The following is a 13448-nucleotide window of genomic DNA, read 5'->3' on the forward strand; positions in this document are numbered from 1 at the left end:
GGATTATTTTCCAGTAAGAAAAAGAATGACTATTTTAAATACAGAGTTCTTCAGGGACTAATAATGCACATTTTAATTAATAAAATGATCATGTTCATCATACCTATTTTTGTCCCATGCTAAAATTGGGATACTTAAAATAATGTAAAAGGTAAGCTTGTAACTGTAAACCAGACTAAATAAAATACAGTATATAAATTTAAATGATGATATTAAGTACACATCATGGAACCAAATAAGCCTTCTTCATTATCGGAGTTTAGATAAATGTGGATTGTCCTTATCTAAAATATAATTAGCAACTATCCACAACACACATTTGGTGCATTGCTACCAATAAAAATCAAAACTTAATGAGGATACTTGGCTATACATGACAGTATTGTGATACCAACTCTAACGTACGGAAGTGAAGCTTGGACATTGTTGGAAGGACACAAGTCAAGAGTGAGAGCAGTGGAAATGAGTTATTTAAGAGGAGCCTGTGGAGTCACGTGGAGAGACAGGCTGATGAATGAGGATATAAAGGAGCGTTGTGGTGTTGATGTGGATGTGATAGGAAGCGTTATGAGGAACCCACTGAGGTGGTTTGGCCATGTGGAGAGGATGGAGGGTGAAAGACTGACGAAGAGAGTGTATGTGAGTTAGGTGGAGGGGGGAAGAGGGAGGGGGAGGCCGAGGATGAGATGGAGGGATGGAGTGGAGAGGTATATGAGAGAGGGGTGTGTGAGTTGGGAGCAGGGCAGTGAAATGGCGGGGGACAGGGCGACTTGGAGGTGATTTGTTTGTGGCCACCCCAAATGGGATTGAGGCGTCTGGCAATAGATAGATAGATAGTAATACTATCATGTATATCATTTGCAGCCAAATGAATAATCAAATGTCAGTAATGTAAATCATCCTTTCCTGGAACAGCAAGAATTTTTATTTTCTCCAAATTCTTATATTAGATATAATTGTTTCAATTCATAAAGAAGGAATCAAAAGCTGAGAGTTTGGATAAGATTCCTTCCAAAGAAAGATGAAAAATACATAAAAAAGCCTAAATCAAGATCACTTGAAGTAATGCATTAATACAGTGGGTTACAAAGACTAGAGGTCCTATACAGAGGTAGACAGACAGATTGAGAATGACTGCACCAGACCTAACCACTTCATGTTCATTAATGACAAAGAATACTGATTAAGTATTGCATTACACAGGGTGGAAAGGTTACAAGAGAATGAGAAAAATGTAGAATATAAGAGAAGTGGAGGAACAATTGGGTAAATATGATTTGGAGCAAATGGGGGACATGGAAGGTGTGTGCATGTGCAGCATGTGAGGTGGTGTGTGAGGTGAAGAGAAGACAAAAAGTGGTGCAAGGAACAGCATGGTGGAATAAAGAGGTGAGACAGGCTGTGGCACAAAAAAAGAAAGCATATAGTGAATGGATGAGAAACAAGTGTGGAGGAAGTTGAGGGACAGAAGAGAGGGTTATATGTGGAGAGGAAGAGAGAGGTGAAAAGATTATGGTAGTAAGGGAGAGTAAGAAGAGAGTGGATGAGGAATTTGGAAGGAATTTGAGTGTAACATGGATGGCATGTAAGAAAATGTTCTGGAAAGAGATAAAGAGAGTTAGATGGTGTTAAAGAAGCTAGTTGGGGGGTGAAAGGTAAAAATAGTAGATTACTAGTGGAGAAGGGAGAAAAAGTGAGCAGATGGAGAGAACACTTTATGGAACTGTTGAACATAGAAAATGAAGGTAATGCAAGTATAAGTGGTTGGAAAATGCCTGTGAGAAGGAGGGATGTGAGAAGAGAGGAAGAAATCAGTAGGATGGAAGTTGTGGAAGCAATGAAGAAAGTTAAAATGGGGAAAGCCCAGGAATTGATGGAGTGTGTGGTGAAATGCTGAAGCATGGGGAAGAGGTATTAGTAGAATGGATGAGGAAGATGTGCGGATTGGCCTGGGAGGAAGGTAAAGAGGATTGGAAGTCGGATATAATTATTCCCCTGTACAAAGGAAGAGGGGAAAAAAAGAAGTGTGTGATAATCATAGAAGCATTTGTCTTCTTAGTGTAATAGGAAAAGTATATGGTAGGATACTTATTGGCAGAGTCAGGGAAATAACAGAGGAATTAGTTGGTGAAGAACAGGGAGATTTGAGGATGGGAAAAGGTTGTGTAGATCAGATATTCATTCTCAGGTCTTCAGTGGAAAAGTTTCTAGAGAAGGGAAAGAAGTTGTATGTAGCTTTCATGGATTTGGAGAAAGCAAATGACACGGTGGATAGACAGGGATTATGGAAAGTATTAAGAATATATGGAGAAAATGGGAAGTTGTTGAATGCCATGAAGAGTATGTACACTCAATCCTCGTAAATCGTGGCAATTTGGGTCTGGACCACTGCTGTGATTTACGAATTCCGTGATTTATGAATAATAACTCTTATGTGAAAAATTAATTTGGGTCTGGACTTTGGCCAACCCACCCCCACAGCACCCTACCTACACCTGTCTTGGCACCATCAAACACAAACATACGGATTTAGGAATATTCAGTGCATGTATTAAATAGAAATAAGCCATGTTAAGGGATCTCACCTTAATCCTATGACGAAATTACTTAAGTGAATGGAGTGGGGTGGTGTTGGGAAGAACTTAGAACCTCTCAGCACTTGTTCTTCCCAAACTCTTTTGCCAGCTTTGAAAACATCTCTCCCCTCTCAACATGACAAATAAGCTCCAAACGTTGACTGTACAACAACGGCAGCAGCTTCTTGATGTCATACTGCTTAGAGCGCTTCATCGGGGGGTCGGGAGGGGCCATGGCAGGTAGGAGACGGAGGGGAAGTTGCACAAAAAAGGCAGGTAGCTCTTGTACTCCTCGGCGACGGTCTGTAGTGTGTGGACTGGCAAGACAAGAACAACAACAACAACAAGGCGGCATTAGTATGCACACATGCCACCAGGGACACGCAGTGATTGGTTGTTGGGTCACGATTTTCAGTTGGAATGCCGTGGTCTACGGTTCTCCTCGGAAAAGGCCCACTTGGGTGCCTAGGTCCACGATTTTCGTGACTTAACAGTGATTTAAGGTTGCCGGCAGTCTGACGGCCACGTAGCCGTGATTTACGAATCCGTGATTTATGAACGAGATTTAAGAGGATTGAGTGTATAAGGGTGCTAAGGCTGCAGTGCATGTAGACCGTGAACTGCGTGAATTTCTCTATTTGAAGGTTGGATTGAAACAGGGGATGTGTCATGTCCCCATGGTTGATTAATCTCTATATAGGTGGGGTTATAAAAGAGATACAAGGTAGGGCATTGGATGTCTGAGTGGCCCTAATGAGAGAGGGCAGTATGTGGAAACTCCTTGTATTGTTGTTTCCAGATAACACTGTGTTGTTAAGTGAAGATGAAGGGGAGCGGCAAGGCTTATTGAATGAGTTTGGAAGTGTGTGTAAGAAATGGAATCTAAAGGTAAATGTAGGGAAGAGTAAAGTTATGGTTTTCAAGAGAAATGAAGTCACTGAATGTACAGTGAGGTTGGATGAGGAGGAAATGGAAAATGTGAGTGCATTTAAGTACTTTGATAGTGTGATGAGTAAGGATGGAAGTTTAGAGGGTGAAGTGCTTGAAAGGATGCAACAAGGAAGAAAGGTCACTGGTTCTTTGAAAGCGGTTATAAGAAACAGAGAAGTGAGCATGGAAGTGAAAAAGTTACTGCATGACAGTATTGTGACACCAACTCTTAACATATGGAAGTGAAGCTTGGACCTTGCTGGAGGGACACAAGTCAAGAGTGAGGGCAGTGGAAATGAGTTATTTGAGAGGAGCATGTGGAATCACATGGAAAGAGAGACTGACAAATGAGGAAGTGAAGGAAAGTTGTGGTGTGGATGTGATAGGAAGCATGATGAGTAACACACTGAGGTAGTTTGGCCATGTGGAAAGGATGGAGAACGAGAGACTGATGAGAAGGGTGTATGTGAGTGAGGTGGAGGGAGAAAGAGGGAGGAGAAGGCCAAGGAGGAGATAGAAGGATGGAGTGGAGGGGTATAATATGAGAGAGGGGAGTGTGAGCTGGGAGCAGGGCAGTGAAATGGTGGGGGACAGGGCGACATACAGGCGATTTGTTTGTGGCCACCCCTTACGGGATTAAGGCATCTGGCAGTAGACAGATAGAAATTACACAGTTTGACAGGAAAAGGTGTGAAAGTGTGCATAAACGAGGTTTTCTGTGGCCACCGTAAAGGAAAGGAATAGAAGAACAGTGTCCTGTGTATTAGGAATAGTAAATACAAAATGATGAAATACTGGCGAGAATACGAGACTGAAGAGAGTCAATAAAAGAAAAGTTTAAAAGGCTGTATGTGGTGTACTTCCCTGCACATAAGAACTGTACTTCACACAGGGGCAAGTATAGCCCCTGTACATGATCAGCAGCTGAGCAAGGTTAAAGAGACTCTGCTCAGCACAGCTAACCTCAGATCAGCTGATATCAGGTACTGCCAAGTTGAAGGTCTGAGTTGTATTGCCACTGAATGACACAAGGTAATGTTGTAGAAGATTGTGTCAAGCAGAATGATGGGGGAACTGAGTTTCTAAGGCATTAACAACAAACTGATATCTTTTACCCCAGTGAGAATATACCACTGATCAGAGGCTGCCACACTACGTTATTATTTCAATAGTGTAGTAGTATTTGTTGTGATGAAAGTAGTGAGAATTAGTGGAAACGTGAACACCAGTCTTATGCATAAGTGGACAGACCTACTGTAGATGCAGAGCTCAGTTGACCACTAAGAAAAAAATAGGACAGAGTTAGTGACAGGACATAACTGGTTATATCTGAAGGACAGCAGGTGTCCGTAACAGTAGCAACAGAAAGGAAATTTGATATAATTCATTCATTCATTGCCAGACGCCATGTATCCCAAACAGGGTGGCCAAGGGCTTAGAGTTAATTGTTTTACAGAGAGGGGCACTAATCCTCCTCCAACCCCACTTGACGTAGGGATGCCAACAGCATCTGGTGTTCCTAGGCGGTCACCCATCCAAGTACTAACCAGACCCAATGTTGCTTAAAATGCCTCAGATAAAAGAACAGAACCCACAGCAGGCAGTCTGAAAATATTCAAAACTGTGCACTAGTATTCAAACTGTTAAATAATTATGCAGACCTGCAATAAGGAACCAACAGATTCCAAAAATACATTGTATGAACAAGATACAGAGCACTGATAATACTGAGAAAAAAATGGTTATTGTATGTCTGGTTTACAGTACCAAGATGACCTGAGAAATTTTGACCATTTAAAGGCAGCCAAAACTTAAAATATTTCCTAAAAATATTCCTAGCATATTCTTCCCACAGGTACCCAGAATGGCCTGTTTTACATATTTAATCCAAAAACTGTCACTACTTAAAATTTATATTACATATTAAACCCAAATACTTTTATTAAACACCTCAAATTTATATAGATACATATTTATTTCTGTCTAATACAGAATGATTGTCTGATGCAAATACTGTGACTGTGTAAAAGCACCAATTAAATGTTTAACTTAAAATAACCAAGGCTGATTTAATTATTTTTTTAATCAGAACATATTTGCATTGAGGTACATTCTACTGAGAAGAGTCCTTCCTGCAGTTCAGCACACACGCATGAGCAAATAATTTCTATAAATGCTAAACTAGGACTGATGATGTCATAAATGACCTCTCTATCCTGGTCCCAATTCTCTGTATGACATACTTATTACTATGAACATAGAACTGTCTAATACAGTGCATAGTGTTACACATTTCAATAATTAATGTGTTTTCTTCATGAGCATTTCCACTATATAACTGTATAAGAATAATATATAATAATAAAAACTAAAAACTACTGCATTTTGCATGTTTGCAATGGCAAATACTGTAATTCCAATATAGAACATAACTAGTATTAATTTCCATAATTTTCTGCATATTCTCAGTCACACATGATGGCTCTGGTGCAAAATATAATACAGTATGACCTGGACATATGAATTTGGCTGAAGGACATTTCATTAGTGCCAAATACAAATGTGGTGTGTGTGTGTGTGTGTGTGTGTGTGTATATATATATATATATATTTATAATATAGGTGGGTCCTGTTATATGAGTACTGTATTCGCCGTACTAGAATCCGATGATAGGAGAATAAGCAACTTGACCCAAACTCACTGATGTAAGCAGGGTCTGTTAATTTGACCCACATCTGATACCTGCCACAGCCTGCCTCGGTCTTCCTGTTTTGTTGGCAGTCATTGTGTCTACCAACATTTTTTTTTACCTTGCCCGGACGGAAACCGGCGAGGTATTGTTTTGATCAAGTTTCTTTGTTAGCACCATTACGGAAAAATGGCTGAATGAAATTACATGAAACTCTTGGAATACTTGGGCACTGGTCCCCAAAGAAAGTGATTATAATTTGGAAGTAATCAAGTAACTATGAAAGGTCAAAATCAAGGTCACGGATTTTTCAGAGGGCTATAACGTGAAACCAGTTGAAGACAGAGACATATACTATTATGAACATACAGGAACTCATAATATGGGCTTTCATTTGGCACCAAGACCTTTGACCTTGAGTGACCCTGAAAGGTCAGATTCAAGGTCATATATTCAAGGGGCTATAACTCAAAACTGGTTGAAGAGAGAGAGAGATTTACTATACCAACACATAGGAATTCCTAGAAAGATTTTTAATTGGTATCATGACCTTTGACCATAAATGATCTTGAAAGTTCAAACTCAAGGTCACGGATATTCAGGGAGCTATACCTCTAAACTCATTGAAGACATATATTTACTATTACATTATCAAGATAACAAAATCTCATATGGGCTTTTATTTGGCACCATGACCATTGACCTTGAGCGACCTTGAAAAGTTAAATGCAAGATCACGGAATTTCAGAGGGCATAACTTGAAAACATTTGCGCCATTAACTTAAACTTTGTGTACCGTACTGACACTAAATGGCAGTATTGATTCAGTATTAAACAGCAATAAAACAACTGCTGTCGGGTGAGGTTTGTTGTGCCTGGCACCCCCCCCCCCCTTTTTTTTTTTTTTTTTTCTCCAGAACTGTGAGCATGCCATTCCAAACTAACTTTAGTTACAATTTCTACACCCTGAAAGTGCTAAGAACACTAGCAGTGCATTTATTGCCAAGGAAGAAATAAAATTATTGGACAAAGTGGTGTGTGGTATGGGAGCTTAATGCAAACAATAGTAATATTTGGACAGTCCAAGGTATGACAATCGGATATAATGAGCCAGTTGTGTTTATGATGTAGATAGTCACTTTGTTGGAGAGTGATAAAAAACTCAAGGTGTTTATGATGAAGCAGTAAAATCATGTTTTCACATTTAGCACAATGAGTGTGAGAAGGGTTTTGTGATTGAGTTAAAATGACCTGATGGACTCTGGGACTAAAATATTCTGTTCTTACACTATGTGAAGATTCTACATGTTGATGTAAGAAGTTAGAAGATAATTGTGATTTTACTTCTTTTGCATTATAATGTCATACAAATTATACTGCTTGTCGGACTTCTTAATTATTCATGATTACTGCATTCGTGTTTACCATAGAAGTTGTACACAGTAACCCTATGCTGAAGATTTCTTTGCATTTTTTCCTTTCTTGTTGGTGACTAATGATACTATCAAACATATTTTCACACTGCATTTTTTTTTTTTTTTTTTTTTTTTTTTTAAGGTGTGAAAAGTAATTCTTCGCAAAATATGTGCTGGGTGGAGATTTTTTACAGGTTATTGAAAATTTTTGTCTGGTTAGTATTGAGTGCTTTCAAAGTTAGGCTTAAGGGCAGTTTTAAGTGGTTAAAATTATTGGGGGTCTTGGGAGGCAAAGCCTCTCAGGTTAGGTTAGGATGCACTCACGGGTCCAGTTGGCGTGATCTTATGTAAACGCTGCAGCATGCATCAAAGGCAGAAATATTGATATTAACTGAACTTTATATATGTTTTTAAGGAATAATCTGGGGTTCCCAGAACCTAACACCGTATTTTACATGTAAATACATGCCACATTTTAGCATGAACTTGATTCAGCACGAGATTCTACATAACCTATCTCGTGTTGTACAGACACCCTACTGTATCCACTATTCGAGCAGTCTGCCATTAACGCATCCACTTGTATAACAGGACCCATCTGTATATATGCTGGTAATCTGTGTATGTGTGTTTGGGGGGGCTGTCTAGGCATGCATGTGCGTGTGTGTGTATAATCACATGATACCAGAATGACCAAATCTGATCATTAGTTGTCTCTACATATATTCTGTGTATGTAACTACTCTGCCTACCTATCCCATGCAAAAATACAATACAGCACTGATTTTTTTTGTCACAGTACAGTACTGTGCTTAGTTCTCTCGGCTCCTAATTAACTGCTTCAAACTCCGTTTGTGTATGTGTGTGTGTATGTATTTTTAAGATTTATTATAAGGCCAAAAAACACATGGGGACATACCAACTTTAGTACCTATAGCAACAATGACTTCCAGTTCTATGATTATTAGCACTTAAAAAGAGCATTACCATTTTAAGGCAGCCTGATCCATACGGTGGTGGAAGAGTTCTGCAGTCGTTGTGTTGCCTCATTCAGTTGTGTATGAGATCAGGATAAATTCAGGCCACTTCTTCACCCAAAAAAAAAAAAAAAAAAAAAAAAAAAAAAAAAAAAAAAAAAAGAGAGAGAGAGAGAGACAGAGAGAGAGAAAGAGACAGAGAGGGACTGTCCAACTAAATCATATTCATAAACAAAATATAAACATACATACTGTACCTATATGGTATGTTAATTATACTGTATTCAGCAAAGTATCATACGAGTACTTTTAGTATCATGCAAGTTTATACTATCCCAATCAAGTATTATATTTATCACTTCTGTAATCTCATTGAACATCCGTTTCACTAAATAATACAGTGTTTAAGTACTTTACTATAATTACAGCACAATAAAACCTCCACAGCCCAAAGTTTTAAAGTCTATGGTTATTGACACCTGAAACATAATTAAAAATGTCAGACTATACTACAGCAGATTTAGTGAATGATCTGCCATGAAGACATACTTAAGATAAATGTTTCCATAACAATATGATCTACTATCTATCTAATATGGTCTGTCACATACACCTCAGAAAGAAAATTTTTTACATTTTACATACCAGTACCTCATCAGGCATCTGGATGGTCAATCCCAGCCTTACTCCCTACTGTATGACAGTGATATGCCAAGAAAATGTTGACAATCCTACCACTAAATCTGTTTGCTTGTATTGTAGCCTACATTTAGTAATGTGGAAAAGGACATTATGATGATGCTTATGATGATGATCAGCCAACTTTGTGGATAATTAAATCATAACCAAATTTCATCATGAAAATTCAGTACTGTACAGTGTAAATCATTCATTACTAGACCACCTAGTAATTTTACTGATAATTACAGCAGGAGCAGTCTAGTGTAAATATGGCATACATGCCTTACAGGTTCAAAGAAACAAAAGCACCAGTTCATCCATCCATCCATCATCCAATCCTACATTGCTCCATTAGGAGCGTAGGAGCCCGGGGCTAGGCAGTTGGTCTCGACTTTTAAGATGAGAGTGAAAAAGCACCAGTTACAAGACAAAAATCAATAAAAGGAATTTAAACTATACAGAAACTGCATATCATTAGTCCTCTGTATGATATATGCAATTAACCCTATCAGGTTTTTGGGCCGGGCAGATTATGTCTGTGCTAGAGTCAGCCACTCACACTGACCCACGTCTTTGCAGCCCGATATTTTACTTTGATTGCTCTGTGTAAATACACTTCTCATGACAGAATGTTGGTTTTGGTGTCATTTTAAAGCTGAATATTTGTACTTAATCGTAGTATGTTCAAAAAAGGAGAACAAAGAAAATGAAATGTCAAAATGATGAGCTGAAGTTAGGTGAAGCGCAAAAATTTAGCAAAAATTTTATACCTTGCCGTATAAAAACATTCAGCAAAAAATAACAAGTAAAGATATATAAAATTGGTTTAAACCATGCAAAAATACAATAAATTACCTTTACAGTGATATATAGATTATGGTAATTTTTGCATTTAATTGTGCAGTAAAGCGAAAGGAAAGAGACGCACAATTTTATTTTAGTCTCGGCCGCATATTGGCTTCGCGATGTTTTTCTTTGATCGGTCAGTGTAAATACACTTTTTATGATAGGATGCTGGTTGTGGTATTATATTGAAGCTGAATAGTTGTACTTTATCATAGTATGTTCATAAAAGGAAAACATGGATAATAAAATGTCAAAGTGACGAGTTGAAGTTAGACAAAAAACAAAAATTTTGTACCTTGCTGTAGAAAAATATTCACCAAGAATAAAGTTATAAAGAAACAAAGCCATGAGTCAGACCAGCTGTGCAGTACTGCCACACAAAGAGCAACCATTCCATGACATCATGCTCGAGCCTCTTTGTTATGATGTGTAAATGTGATTTATGGTGAATATTTTACAAAAGTTTCTTAAAATGACGATTAAAAGCGTCATCTGAATCTCTGAGGTTGGATTTGAAATGACGATAGAAACAGTCATTTGAATCTCAAAGGGTTAATATTTAAAATATTTACTGAATGTACAGTACATTATCAAAAAGCAATATTATATCATAACATGAACATATGAAATATGGACCCTATAAAAAAAAAATTAACAGGCAAAACACCCTTACAAATGGAAATGTTTATAGATTAATACTGTATACAATAATTAAATCTCTTTGCTTTTCAACAAATTGTGTCCATTTTCAGCTAATCATGATCATACTTCCATAACAGTTAAGTTCACTGGTTAAGGATACAAAAAGATGCTTTAAAACATGATGGGTACTGCAATATGTAACTGTTTTCATTTTATTCCAGAGGTGCACCTGATTTGTCAGGTATTAACAGACCTCTTTCTCGAAAATCCATAAACTCACTGTCCTAAGCTGAACTATAACACTGCACATCAGAGCTGAGAGGTTTTACTGTAACTTGCAAAATAAAATGCAATTAACAGTAACATAAAACCCTATGTACCAAAGCAATGAATGCACCTGTCACTAACAGGTTTTCATTATTAAGAGGTCTCCAGTAATTTTAAGATCATCAGTCGATACAAATATTTTACTGACACCTAAACTAGTTTATTGGTGTCTAATACATTCATGAAATGCTTTATTAATATCCTTGGTTACCACACTTTATTTATTTATTGTGGTAAACAGAGGTACTTTAAAATATAATTTTTGTGTAATTATGTTCAGTACTCAGGGTTTTACTATTCATGAATAAAACAGCTTAATGAAAGTAATCAATAACAAACAGATAAAATGGGGCCACTTTACTCCTCATCACCTTCATCCCCACCATCTTCCTCACATGCCTCTTCCTCACCCTCTTCACCTCCCTCACCCTCTTCACCTCCTTCCTCACCCTCTTCACCTCCTTCCTCACCCTCTTCACCTCCTTCCTCACCCTCTTCACCTCCTTCCTCACCCTCTTCACCTCCTTCCTCACCCCCTTCACCTCCTTTCTCACCCCCTTCCTCAACCCTTTCATCACCACCTTCATTGTCTTCCTTCTCCTCCCCTTCTCCCTCCCCTTGCTCACTACTACTACTACTATTGCTGCTGCTGTGATGTGTATCCACATAGGCAGCACCATCCATATGGTTGTGTAGTGGTGCTGGTGCCTCTTCTGGGTTGTGCGGTGGTGCTGGCGCCTCTTCCGGGTTGCGTAGTGCCCCTTCATGGTCGGAATCGGTGTGGTGGTGATGGTGGTGGTGGTGAATTATAAGAGGCTCATCATCACCTGTAGAAATTGAAAAATAATGTAAGGTTACTGTACTTTCATGCTCTTCTCCACCATTAGTTCACTGCAGCTTGTTATTTTCTGCACTTTACATGATAAATCCCTGGGGAATAAAGGCAGAATATAAGAGGGAAGTGAAGGAGCGATTGGGTACACACAGTTTGGAGCAGATGAGGGACGTGAAAGGTGTGTGCAAGATATTCATAGAAGAAATCTATACAGCATGTGAGGTGGTGTGTGGGGTGAATGGAAGACAAAAGCGGGTGCAGGGAACAGCATGGTGGAATGAAGAGGTGAGACAGGCTGTGGCACAAAAGGAGAAAGCATATAGTGAGTGGATGAGAAACAAGGGCATCGAAGAAGTTGAGTGACAGAAGAGAGAGTTATATGTAGAGAGGAAGAGAGAGGTGAAAAGATTAGTAAGGGAAAGTAAGAAGAGAGTGGATGAGAAATTTGGAAGGAATTTGAGTGTAAAATGGAAGGACTGGAAGAAAATGCTCTGGAAAGAGATAGAGTGAGTTAGATAGGATACCAAAGAAGTTAGCTGGGGAGTGAAAGATAAAAATGGTAGATTACTAGTGGAGAAGGGAGAAAAAGTGAGCAGATGGAGAGAACACTTGAAGGAATTGTTGAACACAGAGAAAGAAAGTAATGCAAGTATAAGTGGCTGGGGAATGGCTGGGAAAAGGAGGGATGTGAGAAGAGAGGAAGAAATCAGTAGGATGGAAGTTGTGGAAGCAATGAAGAAAGTTAAAAAGGGGAAAGCCTCAGGAATTGATAGTGTGTTAGGTGAAATGCTGAAGCATGGGGGAGAGATAGTAATAGAATGGATGTGGAAGATGTGCAGATTGCCCTGGGAGGAAGGTGGAGTCCCAGAGGATTTGAAGTCAGGTATAATTATTCCCCTGTACAAAGGAGAAAGGAAAAAAGAAGTGTGTGTCATTTGCCTTAGTGTAAGAGGAAAAGTATATGGTACGATACTTATTGACAGAGCTAGGGAAATAACAGAGGAATTAGTTGGAGAACAGGGATGTTATAGGAAGGGAAGAGCTTGTGTAATCTGATATTCATTTTTAGATCTTTAGTGGAAAAGTTTCTAGAGAAGGGAAAAATGTTGTATGCAGCCTTCATGGATTTGGAGGATGCATATGACAGGGTGGATAGACAAGAATTATGGAAAGTATTAAGAACACATGGAGTAGATGGGAAGTTGTTGAAGGCTATGAAGAGTATGTATGAGGGTGCTAAGGCTGCAGTGCATGTGGTTGGTGAAATGAGTGAATTTTTCTATTTGAAGGTTGGATTGAAACAAGGATGTCATGGCTCCATGGTTGTTCAATCTGTACATGGATGCAGTTTATAAAAGAGATACAAGGTAGGGCAGTGGATGTTGGAGTGGCCCTAGAGAGAGAGGGCAATGTTTGGAAAATACCGGTACTGTTGTTTCCAGATGATCCTGTGTTGTTAGTAAAGACAAAGGGGAGCTGCAAGGTTTGGTGGATGAGTTTGGGAGTGTGTGTAAGAAACGGAATCTAGA

General features: G+C 38.7%; 1 protein-coding gene across 1 annotated transcript in view; it reads right to left on the reverse strand.

The window, feature by feature from the left end:
- LOC145405588 (uncharacterized) overlaps positions 1-13448 on the reverse strand; it is a 161772-nt gene that overhangs the window by 36562 nt on the left and 111762 nt on the right. Inside the window, exon 11 of the mRNA XM_080276913.1 lies at positions 11723-11911. Coding sequence (XP_080133039.1) covers positions 11723-11911 — 189 coding nt within the window. The remainder of the gene's footprint in view (positions 1-11722; positions 11912-13448) is intronic.

Source organism: Coenobita brevimanus, chromosome 67 (assembly GCF_032717465.1).
Source record: "Coenobita brevimanus isolate Jiangsu-jjx chromosome 67, ASM3271746v2, whole genome shotgun sequence".
In the NCBI taxonomy this organism is placed as follows: Eukaryota; Metazoa; Arthropoda; class Malacostraca; order Decapoda; family Coenobitidae; genus Coenobita; species Coenobita brevimanus.